Source organism: Rhinoraja longicauda, chromosome 19, assembly GCF_053455715.1.
Source record: "Rhinoraja longicauda isolate Sanriku21f chromosome 19, sRhiLon1.1, whole genome shotgun sequence".
Lineage (NCBI taxonomy): Eukaryota > Metazoa > Chordata > Chondrichthyes > Rajiformes > Arhynchobatidae > Rhinoraja > Rhinoraja longicauda.
The window spans coordinates 12,978,167-12,994,089 of NC_135971.1; the positions used below are offsets into that span (position 1 = coordinate 12,978,167).

Below are 15,923 nucleotides of genomic sequence, written 5' to 3' on the forward strand. Positions count from 1 at the left end.
TCTGCAAACTACAGGCCCATAAATTCATGATGTTTGTGCAAAATCACGAGGGGAATAGATCAGGCATATGCACGGTCTTTTGCCCAACGAAGGGGAAAATCGAGAACAAGGGGATATAGGTTTAAGGTGGGGGGGGGGGGGGGGAGAGATCTTTAATAGGAATCTGAAGGATAACATTTTTATTTTAAACCCACTTATTTGCACAAAGGGTGGTGAATGGAAGAAACTGCCAGAGGAGGTAGTTGAGGCAGGTACTATCGCAACAAAGAGTCATAGATTTATACAGTGTGGAAACAGGCCCTTCGGCCCAACTCGCCCACACCGGCCAACAACGTCCCAGCTACCCTTGTCCCACTTGCCTGCGCTTGGTCCATATCCCTCCAAACCTGTCCTATCCATGTACCTGTCCAACTGTTTCTTAAACGATGGGATAGTCCCAGCCTATCCCCTCTGACAGCTCAACTACCTCCTCTGACAGCTTGTTCCATTCACCCGCCACCCTCTGTGTGAAAAAGGTACCCCTCGGATTCCTATTAAATCTTTTCCCCTTCACCTTGAACCTGTGTCCTCTGGTCCTCGATTCCCCTACTCTGGGTAAAAGACCCTGTGCATCTAAACGTTCAAGAAACATTTGCACAGGTACATGGATAGGATAGGTTTTGAGGGATACGGGCCAAATGCTACTAGTGTAGATGGGGCATGTTGGTCGGCGTGGACAAGTTGGGCTGAGGAGCCCGTTTTCAGGCAGTACGACTATCATTCCATTCTTTCACTGGTTTGCAGTCTGCTCTTTTCCTTTCAGAGTGCTTCAATTAAAAAAGATAAGTTTGGTTCCCACACTACCACAGCAAGGCCAATGTTTGGACTTTGTTAAGGAGCTGTACCTTCACGGATTTGCTGCTGTGCGGTCCGAGGAACCCTGCTAATAGAATCTTGGATTTTGTATTTGAAATGTTCCAATACCGACCAACCAGTTAAAAATCACAAGCTGACGTCCCTAAACTGCTCGGCCCAATGTGACGGAGATGAAAGGCATCGACTTTTATGTGAAAGAGTGCTCAAGAGAATTGCACCACAGCACATACACCAACAGACACAAAATGCTGGAGTAACTCAGAGGGTCCGACAGCATCTCTGGAGAGAAGGAACGGGCGAGGTTTCGGGTCGAGACCCTTCTCTCCAGAGATGCTGCCTGACCCGCTGAGTTACTCCAGCGTTTTGTGTCCACCTTAGATTTAAACCAACAGCTGCAGTATTTTTTCCTACATACACTAACATGCTGGCAACTGGCAAATGATTTGCTCTCAACTGGAAAATAGCCGTGTTATTGAATACACAGATCCACTCGGAAAAGCTGAGGGACAGGTTTGCAATCAGTTATCTCAAATGACTAAATCACAGATGACAACTCTTACAACTAACCCATTTTACAACATGATAAAACCTTCGGTAAATTGGATAAACCCTTGCAATGAAAAATTCCCCTTTCCTTAAGTTGCACAACTTTCTGACAATTCTACCCTATATCTACTCAATAGACAATAGGTGCAGGAGTAGGCCATACAATGTGATCATGGCTGATCATTCTCAATCAGTACCCCGTTCCTGCCTTCTCCCCATAACCCCTGACTCCGCTATCCTTAAGAGCTCTATCTAGCTCCCTCTTGAATGCATTCAGAGAATTGGCCCCCACTGCCTTGAGGCAAAGAATTCCACAGATTCACAACTCTCTGACTGAATAAGTTTTTCCTCATCTCCGTTCTAAATGGCCTCCTCCATCTCGAGATACTCATGGAAAACATCAATCAAGCCAATTTCCCACCAGTTCTTTGCTCAAGCTAGCTTTCATCACGTTCAACTGAATACAGTATTAGAGTGGACGCAGCGGGTAAAGTTGCTGCCTTACAGCACCAAAGCCAGATTTCGATCCCGACTACGAGTGCTGTTTGTACGTTCTCCCCGTGACCTGTATGGGTTTTCTCCGTGATCTCCGGTTTTCTCCCACACTCCAAAGACGTGCAGGTTTGTAGGTAAATTGGCTTGGTATAATGGTAAATTGTCCCTAGTGTGTGTAGGATAGTGTTAATGTATGGGAATCGCTGGTCGGCGCGGACTCAGTGTGCTTCCGCGCTGGGTTCCGTTCTGAGAAACCCATCGGAAACAAAAAAAACGCAAGTCGAAATGCAATGAATACGCGTGATCAAGTGGTGCAAAGAGCTGTGGCTCGCTACCGTTTGCACCAGCGCAAATTCGGAATATTGTAAGTCGAACCATCGTAAGTTGAGGAGCACCTGTATCTGTAAACTAAACTAAGCAAGATAACTACTTGACTTCAGAGCACCTTCCAGCGGTCACTGGATGGCAACATCTTGTGATAGCAAGAACACTGGGGTCAGATTACTGATCTAAGTGTGAATGTTCAATTGCCCGACAGAGCCAGTGATGGTGGTGGAGATCAGACCATTTGTTAAACCACACGCTGTCAGTTAAACCACACGCTGTCAACGCTGTGGTAAAAGCCAGCCTCTTCCAGCTTCGTACCACAGCTAAAATCAAACCATTCCTCCAATTTGACGACATTGATAAAATCATCCACGCATTCATTTCCTCCCGCCCAGACTACTGCAACTCCCTATACACTGGGATCAGCCAATCATCCCTGTCCCGCCTGCAATTGGTCCAAAACGCCGCAGCGAGACTCCTGACGGGTAACGGTAAAAGGGACCACATCACCCCGATTCTGGCCTCTCTCCACTGGCTCCCAGTACGGTACAATATCAACTTTAAGTTCCTCCTATTCACATACAAAGCCCTAAATGGGCTTCCCCCCCCCCACATCAAAAATCTTCTAACCCACCACTCAATCTCCAGGTCCCTCAGGTCGGCTGACTTGGGGCTACTCACTATCCCGCGGTCTAGGCTTAAGCTCAGGGGTGACCGCGCTTTTGCGGTTGCAGCTCCTAGACTGTGGAACAGCATCCCTCGCCCCATCAGAACTGCCCCCTCCATCGACTCCTTCAAGTCCAGGCTCAAAACCTATTTCTACTCCCTAGCTTTTGAGGCCCTCTGAGGGGGCGCTGTGAACTGTTTATGTATGTGCTGCTATGTTTGTGTGCCATTGTATGTTCGTTCTTAGTACCAGAACTGATGTACAGCACTTTGGTCAACGTGGGTTGTTTTTAAATGTGCTATACAAATAAAATTGACTTGACACACTCATTGATCCACCAAGTTAAATGCAACCTGGCTTTAAGGAATTTGCCTGTGGAGCAGTTAGTGGGACAGTTTGCGTCATAAGATCACACGTAATCAGATATTATTTTCATTCATAACTATAACTCTAATCAGGAAGATTCCGTCCTGCTCCCGAATCTTCGTCTCTTAAAAGCTGTTGGTTACTTACAAAAGCCGGCATCATCCCCCTGTAAGGTGGAGGGTATGGCTGGGGAACTGCCTGCTGTGGCACACCGCTCCCTGATCTAGGTGGTTGTTCGGCCATCCTCGCTGGCACCTTCTGGTCGGCTGAGGATGCTGTAGAGCTTGCTGCTTCTTCGGGACTTAGCTCTTTGGTTTCCCCCTCGATCAAAGAGACACCCGGAGCACCCAAGTTCCGCCCACCACCCTCCCTCCAGCTGGTCACATCTGCAAGGAAGGGGAAAGGTCAAGATGTTACACCAACGTACAGACATTGGGCATCACCGAAAGCTTCGAGCCACTAGACCAATTATGTTGCAGTGCCCGTAAATAGTCTTGGGCATTGAGCGAAATTTTCAAGATTCAAAATCAAGATCAATTTATTATCACATGTACCAATTAAGGCAGTGTGATTTACGAGTTAGAGTTAAGGTACAGAGAAATTTGAGTTAAGGTACAGTGCAAATTGTCAAGAGTTAAGTGCGTTTAATTATCATATTGACAGAGCAATGGGATTCTTACTTGCTGCAGCTTAACGGGACTGTAAACACATTGTAGATAATATAAACAAAATTTAACAAAATAACATTAATACTGCAGCAAAAACACTAGTTTATGTCCACAGTGCAACCAAAGGTATTCCAATCTGAAGTAGGGTCCCGACCCAAGACATCACCTATCCATGTTTGCCTGACATAAGGGGGGATCTTATCGCAACATATAAGATTATTAAGGGGTTGGACACGTTAGAGAAAGGAAACATGTTCCCAATGTTGGGGGAAGTCCAGAACCAGGGGCCACAGTTTAAGAAGAAGAATTAGGCAATTTAGAACGGAGATGAGGAAAAACTTTTTCAGTCAGAGAGTTGTGAATCTGTGGAATTCTCTGCCTCAGAAGGCAGTGGAGGCCAATTCTCTGAATGCATTCAAGAGAGAGCTAGATAGAGCTCTTAAGGATAGCGGAGTCAGGGGGTATGGGGAGAAGGCAGGAACGTGGTACTGATTGAGAATGATCAGCCATGATCACATTGAATGGCAGTGCTGGCTCGAAGGGCCGAATGGCCTCCTCCTGCACCTATTGACTATTGATCCACTGAGCTACTCCAACGCTGTGTCTTTCTTTGTAAACCAGCATCTGCAGTGTCTAGCTTCTACACTTCGAAACTCCCTAGTTCATAGTGGAGGTTAGTGTTGCACTGTGTTCAAGAACCAGAAGGTCCTTCCCTGCTCTCCTGAAGTCCCCAATTCCTCTCGACTTCTGACTGAAGAACTTGCAACTCCTCAGCATCTTACAAACTAATCATTCTTTGTTCGATTTTGTTTTTAGCTAGAGTTTGGAAAGTCTGCGGCGAATCTGAAACTAACAGAGGTTTAGGTGCCCCCTGTCAGAGTATCCTGATTGACTTTTCCCCTTCCCTTGACTGAGAAACGTACGCCCAAGTAACACAATTATTCTATCTTGGTACCAAACTTTTTCTGTACAGATTCAGTCAGAACATCTCTTTAATACGGTGTACACCTAGTCTTCTTGTTTGAGGAGATGATGGTTTGATTAGTACGGGTGTCAGGGGTTTTGGGGAGAAGGCAGGAGAATGGGGTTAGGAGGGAGAGATAGATCAGCCATGATTGAATGGCGGAGTGGACACGATGGGTCCGAATGGCCCAATTCTGCTCCTATCATTAATGTCCTTATGGTTTACCAGACTAATATCTGAAACGAGCAGGTCGTCTTATCAGAAGAGAACATACATAGAGAGGGTGTTTCATCCCGTGGGAGAACGAAGGAAAATTATTCTCCTGCTAATATCACACAAAGTCCCAACTGTATACTAAAACACCCGTTTGTTTGTTTCTGAACTACAGCCAAAACGGTACACGATAGCTTGACAATTTTACACCCACCTTACTCACCGTCGTCCCTTTGGTGCTAATGGAAGAAGTTTCATTGAAATCAATGTTATATTTTTAAAGTTATTCACATTTAAAGTTTAAATCTATCTCCTAGGGAGGGAGGGGGGAGGATGGAGGATAAGGGGGATTGAGTGGGGGGGGGAGGGGGGGAATGGAGGGGAGGGGATGGAGTGGGGGGGAGGGGAGGGGATGGAGTGGGGGGAGGGGAGGGGATGGAGTGGGGGGGGAGGGGATGGAGTGGGGGGAGAGGAGGGGATGGAGTGGGGGGAGGGGAGGGGATGGAGTGGGGGGGGGAGGGGATGGAGTGGGGGGGAGGGGAGGGGATGGAGTGGGGGGAGGGGAGGGGATGGAGTGGGGGGAGGGGAGGGGATGGAGTGGGGGGAGGGGAGGGGATGGAGGGGATAGAGTGGGGGGGGTGGAGTGTGGTGGGAGAGGAGGGGGATGGAGTGAGGGGGAGGGGGATGGAGTGAGGGGGAGGGGGATGGAGTGAGGGGGAGGGGGATGGAGTGAGGGGGAGGGGGATGGAGGGGGAGAGGGGAGGGGGATGGAGTGGGGGGGGGGAGAGGAGGGAGATGGGGGGGGAGGGTTGTGCTGCACCAATGCAAGAGAGGTTTGGGACCAATGGGTCCACGGTCTAGCGTGTAATAAAGCACAACCACAAACTCAGAGACTAGAGACTTACTTTGAGGGCGGAGGCTTGGTCCGGGCCCATACGACTGATCTGCAATGTCCCTTTCTCTGCCAACTTTGTCCTGATCTCCAGCCGCTTGCAGGGTTGGAAATTCCTCGCGAGAGAATGGCGACTGTTGGTTTGATCCCTTTCCACCTGAGCACAAGAGTTTTCATCATTAAAAGAAAATTCAACTGGACCCCAAACAGAATTCCACTTCAAAAAGAGAAGGAGTTTCCTCGCCCCTTTCACACCGAAAGCCCTCAGTTTAGTTTAATTTATTGTTGCTTGTACAGTGGAAAGCTTTTGTAGCGTGCTAACAAGTCAAACGAGCCATCCAGTGTACAGGTACTCCCCAGATTACGATGGTTCGTCTTGTGATAGTGCAAACGGCAGTGATTCGCGGCGAACCGCAGCTCGCCTCCGGGCACGTGATCGCGCGTTTTCAATGTATTTCCACTTACGATACTTTCGGTTTCTGACGGGTTGCTCGGAACGGAACCCCATCGTAAGCTGAGGAGTACCTCTACAGATACAGGATAAAGGGAGTAATGTGGATAACATTTCGTGCAAGATAAAGCCAGTGAAGTCCGATCAAAGAGAGTCCAAGGCTCTCCAATGAGGTAGATAGTAGTTTAGGACCGCTCTCTAGTTGTTGGTAGGATGGCTCAGTTGCCTGATAAGAGCTGGGAAGAAATTCATTTGCATGTGTAGAGTCACCTATATTTGTGTCTTTTTCTTGTCAGCACTACTAAAGGAGGAAACCAGAGCACCTGGAGGAAACCCACGCACTCACAGCATGAATGCACAATCTCCACGCAGACTGTACCAGAGGTCAAGATCAAACCTGGGTCTCTGGCACGGTGGGGAAGTGGCTCTACCAGCTGTGCCACCTGGGTCTCTGGCGCGGTGGGGAAGTGGCTCTACCAGCTGTGCCACTGTGCTCAAGCGCAACCAGAAGTGGAAAGTCTATAAACAGCATCTCAAACAATGCAGCTATGCTCTCATACACTGAAGTGCAGGCCAGAATACACTCGAAACCTTGCAACCATTCTGTCCACCCTCTGCCCACAGCTTTCTGAAGCAGAACGAAGCAAGCTTACTTCAGAGATACAGCACAGAAACAGATTCTGCAGGAAAGAACTGGTTAAATCGAAGGTAGACACAAAATGCTGGAGTAACTCAGCGGGACAGGCAGCATCTCTGGAGAGAAGGAATGGGAGACGTTTCGGGTCGAGTCTGAAGAAGGGTCTTGACCAGATACGTCACCCAATCTTTCTCTCCAGAGATGCCGACTGTCCTGCTGAGTTACTCCAGCATGTTGTGCCCACCTATGGAAACAGATTCATCGGCTCACCGAGTCAACGCCGACCAGCGATCCCCGTACACTACTTCCATCCTACACACTACAGACAATTTTACAGAAGCCAATTAACCTTCAAACATGCACATCGTTGGAACGTGGGAGGAAACCGGACGGAGCGCACGGGAAAAGCCCACGCAGTCACGGCGAGAACGTGCAAACTCCAAGGGGACAGCACCCGTAGTCAGGATTGAACCCAGGTCTCTGGCGCTGAGAGGCATCAGCTCTAACCGCTGCGCCACTGTGGCACAAATAACAGCTCCAGATTACAACTAACTGGCAGCCAAGATAAATGCAAACAATCAAATGCAAACCACCAGCAGAAGGCATTCATGCTTCGTTTGTTGAGGAAGGAACTGCAGACGCTGGTTTACACCTTTGGTCGACACAAAATGCTGGAGTAACTCAGCGGGACAGGCAGCATCTCTGGATAGAAGGAATGGCTGACGTTTTGGGTTGAGACCATTTAGTCCTTTTTAGTGTAGGTGCATGAGACTGTCTGTTTATACATTAAGTCCCATTGACTTGGAAAGCTAGGTCTACTACGCATTGAATAATGCTTCGTAGACACAAAATGCTGGAGTAACTCAGCGGGTCGAGACCAGAAACGTCACCCATTCCCTCTACCCAGAGATGCTGCCTGTCCCACTGAATTACTCCAGCATTTTGTGTCTGTCTTTCATGTTTCTTTGGATCAAATTAAATAGAGATAATTACATTTATTATGGGAGATACAATCTGCAAGAGGGGCAAAGCCTGAACATCAGGTCAGATCTGACATGTGTTTTTTTTTTCCAAATCAAATCTGCAGGGTCAAGCCTTCAGCATTAGGTATTCTTTGAGGAAAAATCCATTGGAACTAGATTTAGTTGAAGGTGGCAAGTTTCTTTATTAAAATAGTACTCACCTGCACACCAGGTAACATAGCCACGATAGTAAAAGCAGCCAATCAGGTTACAAGATTATGACATCATAATGTCACTGATCAGGGTTACTATTTCTAGTTGAAGAAATGTTGAGGTGTAGAGATGAGGTGAAGCAAAACCCTTGAACCGCCCCTTCCCATTCCCACACCGACCTTGTCCGAAGAAGGGTCTCGACCCAAAAAGCCACCCATTCCATCGCTCCAAAGATGCTGCCTGTGCCGCTGAGTTACTCCAGCTTTCTGTGTCTATCTTCGGTTTAAACCAGCACCTGCAGTTCCTTCTTACACATTTTCTGTCCTGGGCCTCTCCTCCATTGTCGGAGTGAGGCCCAGTGCAAACTGGAGGAACAGCACCTCGTATTTCGCTTGGGCAGCTTGCACCCCAGCGGTATGAACATTGACTTCACCAACTTCAAGTGACCCTTGCTTTCCATCTGCTCCCCCTCCCCAGTTCTCTGACGGTCTCCGACTATATTTTATCTCCGTCGGCTTTGTTGTTACCTTCTCCAAACTAACGGATTTATTCTACGTTTTCCTTGATCTCCACCCGCTTTGTGCTGTTTTCACATCTTGCACTTACTTATCTATACACTTCCTTATCGATGAACCTCCCACTCCCCTGACATCAGTCTGAAACATCACCCATTCCTTCTCTCTAGAGATGCTGACTGTCCCGCTGAGTTACTCCAACATTTTGTGTTTGGGTTAAATGATCATTTCACTTGTTGGACTGGGCAGCACAGTGGTTTTGGAACTGGATTAATCTCTGCATAGCAAGAAAATTAGTACGCATTTTCCTGCCTTGTTTACAATGAGCCGACAAAACAGAAGCGCAATAGAAGCATATGCTTTGTGCAATGAGCTCACAGATCTTGCCCTTAACGTCGTCACCCTGAGCTGGGAATTATAAAACGCTCCGCTCCCTTCATGCAGTGTGTCGACTATGCAGATGCTCCCCGACTAACGATGCTTCGACTTTACAATGGTGCAAACGCTGGGCAATGGCAGCGAGCCGCAGTCCGCTTCCCGCCGCGTGATCAGGTGTATTTAATAGACAATAGATGCAGGAGGAAGCCCTTCGAGCCAACACCGCCATTCAATGTGATCATGGCTGATCATTCTCAATCAGTACCCCGTCGCTGCCTTCTCCCCATACCATACGTCGGATGCATTTCGACGTACGATATTTTTGGTTTACGCTGGGTTTATCGGAACGTAACCCCATTGTACGTTGAGGAGCAGCTGCACATGCATTCCCACTTCAAAAAAGGACCCATTTTAAAATCAATGATTGGAGTCGTCAATTGTATTGATGCAACTTGAGGAAGTTTTACAAAGTGCTGGAGTATCTGTGGGTCAAGCAGCATCTCTGGAGGACATGGATAGGTGGCGCTTCGGGGCGGCACCCTTCTGAAGAAAGGATCCCAACCCAAAACGTCACTTATTCATGTCCTCCAGAGATGCTGCCTGACCAGGGCGGCACAACGGTAGAGTTGCTGCCTCACAGTGCCAGAGACCCAGGCTCCACCCTGACTACGGGTGCAGACTGTAGGGAGTTTGTATGTTCTCCCTGTGATGACTTGGGTTTTCTCCGGGTGCTCTGGTTTCCTCTCATATTCTAAAGACATGCAGGTCAATGGACGTTGGTGAAATTATCCGTACGGTGGATAGAAATAGCGCATGGGTGATTGCTGGTTGGCGCGGACTCGGTGGGCCGAAGGCCCGTTTCCATGCTGTATCTCTAAATTAAACATCAACGGAGGGAGTAAAATTTGATCATGGAAGTGCCACCGAATTGAACGGATACTCTGGAGATGGCGTAACAGAATGCAATCTTTACAGATCAAATAAAAAACACGCAGTCCAAGGCAAAAAAGGCACACAGACATCAGAATTGTCCGCACTTAACATTTCGGCATGGTTTTGGACTCACCATCTCCTTGTGCACCATGTGTAACGCTGGCCTGTGCCCAGGATTTTGTTCCGCCTTGTGCTGAAGGGGTGGCCTACGATCAGCAAGAGAAGAAATCATGTTGGGCTGTCATCTTCATTTCTAGCATTTCACTCCCCCAAACTATAAACTGATCGCTAAATCTCTCATTTCCAAATTAAACTATGCCTGACCTTTTACAGTAGTTATTCAAGCTTCACAAGTAGTTTAGTTTTAGTTTAGTTTAGAGATACAGCATTGAAACAGGCCCTTCGGCCCACCGATTCCATGCTGACCATCGATCACCCATTCACACGAGCTCAATGTTATCCCACTTTCTCGTTCATTCCCCACACAATCAGCACAATATAAGTACAAACCACACATTTTTGGGATGGAACATAGAACAGCACAGGAACAGGCCCTTCAGCCCATCGGCTGGTTCCACTCCATCGGCCTTCAGAACAGAAACCGCCTGCAGAACACAGCCAAAGTCTGTTCCAAAATTATTGGACTCCCTGTCAGAGCCCTCTCTCTCCACCCTGTGCGACCAGCAGATGCTACGGTCAGCTGGCAGGATTTTACAGGACTCCTCACACGTCCTGATCTCTGCGTTTGAGAGGCTCCCCTCAGGACGCCGGCTTCGCTGCCCAGGCTGTAGGACACAGAGAAGGGCAACCTGTGTCCCCAAGGCTGTTCAGCTCCTCAACTCCCAACCACCCCGATCCCACTGCTAATCCTTCCCCCCCCCCCCAATAGTTTTTGTACTACTCTTCGTGCCTTTGTAAATTGGCCCACGGGGACAAATAAAGTGTTTTTGAACTTGAACTAGGTTTGTGCCGAACATGGTGCCAACTTAAACTGCACATGATCCATGTATCTCAGGGGTAGGAGGTTTCAACCTGCAACCATCTGATCACAAACTACACCTACAGCTGGAATACTCTCTTTTTTTCCTTAAAGGGACAACTACATTTTGTATGAAACAGAAAGATGAAGCAAAGTGAATGACGTGCCCACCCAGCTTTCCTTGCGAGTTTTGCCGGGTCATGTACGTGCCCGTCCAGCTTTCCTTGTGAGTTTTGCCGGGTCATGTACATGCCGTGCCCGCCCAGCTTTCCTTGCAAGTTATGCTGGGTCATGTATGTGCCCACCCAGATTTGCTTGCAAGTTATGCTGGGTCATGTACGTGCCCACCCAGATTTGCTTGCAAGTTATGCTGGGTCATGTACGTGCCCACCCAGATTTGCTTGCAAGTTATGCTGGGTCATGTATGTGCCCACCCAGATTTGCTTGCAAGTTATGCCGGGTCATGTACGTGCCCACCCAGATTTGCTTGCGAGTTTTGCCGGGTCATGTACGTGCCCGCCCAGATTTGCTTGCAAGCTACGCTGGCTCATACCTCCTGTGGCGTTACTACCACTGCTGTTGCTGCTACTGGACGTTTCGGCTGACTGGCGCCAGACGTCTGTGAAGCCGGCGGCTGCTGCAACTCCGGCTGCTGAGATGTCGATGCATCGGTACTGAAAACAACAGCAAAAGGAAAGGGGGATGAAATACAAAGTATGGATTATACCACGCTGCACCACTGTGGGTCTCTGGCGCTGCAAGGCAGCAACTCTACTGCCGGGACTCCGGGCCACACCAAGATTGAACTACAGTGCACACAACTGCAGTTTTATATCACGCTCATGGCAATACTTCATCTGTGAGAAAGGACAGCCCTGCAGACTTCATGGGCAAAATAGATTGAGCTGCTCAACCAGTCATGACTAATCACCTTTAAAAGCAAATGATGTGTATTCCCACTAATGCACCCTGCCCGTTGCCTTTTTTTAAAAAAACCCGAAATGTATACTCTGACCCAAAAATGAATATTTAAAACTGTTATTCAAACCTCAGGGCACTTAAAACCCCAGTGGATTCAATAATTGCAACAAATGGATTATTTTGATTTTCTTGCCCAGGGAAAAGGGGATAAATACAGAAATCTATCAAACCAAATTAAAGCATTTAGTCAAGTCAAGTCAAGTCAAGTCAAGTCAAGTCAATTTTATTTGTATAGCACATTTAAAAACAACCCACGTTGACCAAAGTGCTGTACATTTGATTAGGTTCCAATAGAAAAAAAAAAAAAAAATGAAAACATACAGTAGCACGCAAACAGTTCACAGCGCCTCCTCAATGAGCCTCAAACGCTAGGGAGTAGAAATATGTTTTGAGCCTGGACTTAAAGGAGTCGATGGAGGGGGCAGTTCTGATCGGGAGAGGGATGCTGTTCCACAGTCTAGGAGCTGCAACCGCAAAAGCGCGGTCACCCCTGAGTTTAAGCCTAGACCGTGGGATAGTGAATAGCCCCAAGTCGGCCGATCTGAGGGACCTGGAGTTAGAGAGGGGGGTTAGAAGATTTTTGATGTAGGGGGGGGAGTGTCCATTTAGGGCTTTATACGTGAATAGGAGGAGCTTGAAGTTGATTCTGTACCGTACAGGGAGCCAGTGGAGAGAGGCCAGAATCGGGGTGATGTGGTCCCTTTTACGGGTACCCGTCAGGAGTCTCGCTGCGGCGTTTTGGACCAGTTGCAGGCGGGACAGGGAAGATTGGCTGATCCCAGTGTATAGGGAGTTGCAGTAGTCTAGGCGGGAGGAAATGAAAGCGTGAATGATTTTTTCTGTGTCGTCGAATTTGAGGAAAGGTTTTAGCACTCAGATACCAACCACGTGGAATTTAATGTGTGCAACAGAATGTGACAAAGATTTGCAGTAAAAGAGGCAAGTGATCTCACAACCATGGATTAAAGCTTCACAGTTGTGATGAAGGTGCAAAGAGCTTGCAGATGCTGGTTTGCAAAAAAAGAGTCCCTGCAGAATATAGACAGGATATAATAGATATGAATATAATAACGTCACCTATCCATGTTCTCCAGGGATGACCTGCCGAATTACTTCGGCACTTAGTGTCTACAATAAGTTACAAATTGTGATGGTCAATTGAATAGCCAACAAGGATAGAGAAGGAGCAGAACACAAAATGTCGGAGGAACTCAGCAGGTCAGGAGACATCTGTGGAGGAAATGGACGGATATCACTTTAGTTTAGGACCTTTCATCATACTGGGGAAGGAAGCAGCAAGCCCCACCAACCTATCTGTACTTAACAATGGAGGAACGCAGAATACATCTGCTAAAGTAGTGGCTGAAACATTCACAACCACGATAAACAAGAAGTGATGAATTCAAGATTCAATTTAATTGTCACAGGTACCAATTAAGGTGCAGTGAAATTTGAGTTACCACACAGCCATACCAAGTAAAAAGCAGCATTCACAGCCACATAAAATAAAATTTAACATAAACATCCACCACAGTGGATTCCACATTCCTCAATGTGATGGAAGGTAATAAAGTCCAATCATCTTCCTCTTTGTTCACCCGCGGTCGGGGTTGTTGAACCGTCCGCGGTCACCGCTGCCGACGGTCCGATGCCCTTGCGTCGGGATGATCGAAACTCCGGCGTCGGGACGGTTGAAACGCTCTCCGCGGCGTGGAGCTCCCGAGTCGGCCTCTTCTTACCAGAGACCGTGGACTTCACGGTGTTAAAGTCCACAGGCCCCGCGGTTGGAGCTCTCCACAGCAAAGGGAGGGCAAGCTCCACGACGTTAACGTCCGCGCAGCGCCCGCGGAGTGAAGAGCCGGGACGGTCTCCAGGAAAGGACGGACCACTCCACGATGTTAGGCCGCAGTGGGGACGGAGACACGAAGCGGAGAAGAATCCCATCTCCGTCGAGGTAAGAGATCGAAAAAAAAGTTTCCCCCAACTCCCCCCCACCCCCCACATAAAACAAATCAAGAAACACTATTGAAGGTGCATCTCAGTTTCCTCGAGATCCTCACTTGGCACCAGCCAATTTATTTCACTCTGAGTGATATCAAGAAACTGCAGTGGACACCACAAAGGAAATGGGGCCAGATCACGTCCCAGCTGAAGGACTGACGGCCTGCTCTCCAGAACGAGCTGCACATCCAGCCAAACTGTTAAAGCGCAGTTTGGTTTAGTTTAGTGGTACAGCGCAGAAACAGGCCCTTCGGCCCATCGGGTCCACGCCGACCAGCGATCCCCACACACTAGCACTGGCCTACACCCACTAGGGACAATTCTTACATTTCCCAAACCAATTAACCTACAAACCTGTACGCCTTTGGAGTGTGGGAGGAAACCGAAGATCTCGGTGAAAACCCACGCAGGTCACGGGGAGAACGTACCAACTCCGTACAGACAGCACTCGTAGTCAGGATCAAACCAGGGTCTCCGGCGCTGCATTCACTGCAAGGCGGCAACTCTACCGCTGCGCCACCGTGGTCCAAAGCTAATAGTACTGGCACCGGCAAAACAATGTGGAACGTTGCCACATCCTTGGCCGGCTGGATAAACCAGCAAAGCTCTGGAACCAAGAGTGCCAGAAAATCAGTGGTGGAACTGTAATGAGTAAATATTAAATTTAAGTGCAAGATTACATAACTGTCCATTCACAAAAAGGCAGGACAATTCAAATCCTGCTGATTATTGCCCAAATCAGTAAAGTGCTTTGGCTACGTTGTGTGGTGGTCACTCACTCATGCCCAGTTTGGATTTCACCAGGAACACACGGCTCCTGACCTCACTGCCTTGCTCATAACATGAACCACACAGTTGAATTTGAGGCAAGGAGAGTACCTGCCCGTGACATCAATTTAATACTCATCTGAGCGCTGAATCGAAGCACCCCTATATAACTGAAGTTAAATGGGCACTGGTGTGTGGAGGAAGGAAATGCAGACGCTGGTTTATACCGAAGATGGACACAAAATGCTGGAGTAACTTAGCGGAACAGACGGCATCTCTGGAGAAAAGGAATAGGCAATGTTTCGGGTCGGGTTCCAAGCAGAATCGCCACCTATTCCTTTTCTTCAGGGATGCTGCCTGACGTGCTGAGCAACTCCAGGATTTTGTGTCTGTAGAATGGTCAGGGGGTTGGGTCGTATCCAGAGCAAAGGAAGATGGCCGAGGCAGTGTGGGGGGGGGGGGGGGGGGGGAAGAGAGGAAGGGGTGTCAACCATTCCAGCAACAGAACATTAATAGACCCAAACACCTTCAGGTGCTTTATCACTGACTGTCCTGCCATCCATTGTAAAGTTAGAAGCGAGTCTGTTCTCTATTCCTATCTTTTTTTCATTATTTTTGCAACTCTGCAAACAAACGATAAATGTATCGAGACCTAAACAACAACAAATCGAGCACAGTACAAGTGGCGAGTAACAGTCATGCACTAATGCCAGACAAGGATCTCCTCCAACAAGAGAATCTACCCCACCTACTCTTGTCATGACCACTGACCAGACGTTAATCATCAATAACCTGGAACATCAGCACCATGACTCCAAGAAGAGTAAGTGCAAGAAAATAACTGCAGATGCTGGTACAAACCGAAGGTATTTATTCACAAAATGCTGGAGTAACTCAGCAGGTCAGGCAGCATCTCAGGAGATATATAGTATAAGAAAATAACTGCAGATGCTGGTACAAACCGAAGGTATTTATTCACAAAGTGCTGGAGTAACTCAGCAGGTCGGGCAGCATCTCGGGAGAGAAGGAATGGAAGACATTTCGGGTCGAGACCCATCTTCAGATTCCAAGAAGAAGTCAGAAGCTGTTATCCTGCAGGTGGGCGACTCATT

General features: G+C 48.0%; 1 protein-coding gene across 2 annotated transcripts in view; it reads right to left on the reverse strand.

The window, feature by feature from the left end:
* prrc2a (proline-rich coiled-coil 2A) overlaps positions 1-15,923 on the reverse strand; it is a 147,276-nt gene that overhangs the window by 100,104 nt on the left and 31,249 nt on the right. For both annotated transcript variants that reach the window (XM_078416289.1, XM_078416290.1), the window contains exons 4-7: positions 11,615-11,735; positions 10,216-10,288; positions 6,007-6,150; positions 3,404-3,642 (exon numbers count right to left, since the gene is read on the reverse strand). In XM_078416289.1, the coding sequence (XP_078272415.1) occupies positions 3,404-3,642; positions 6,007-6,150; positions 10,216-10,288; positions 11,615-11,735 (577 nt within the window). The remainder of the gene's footprint in view (positions 1-3,403; positions 3,643-6,006; positions 6,151-10,215; positions 10,289-11,614; positions 11,736-15,923) is intronic.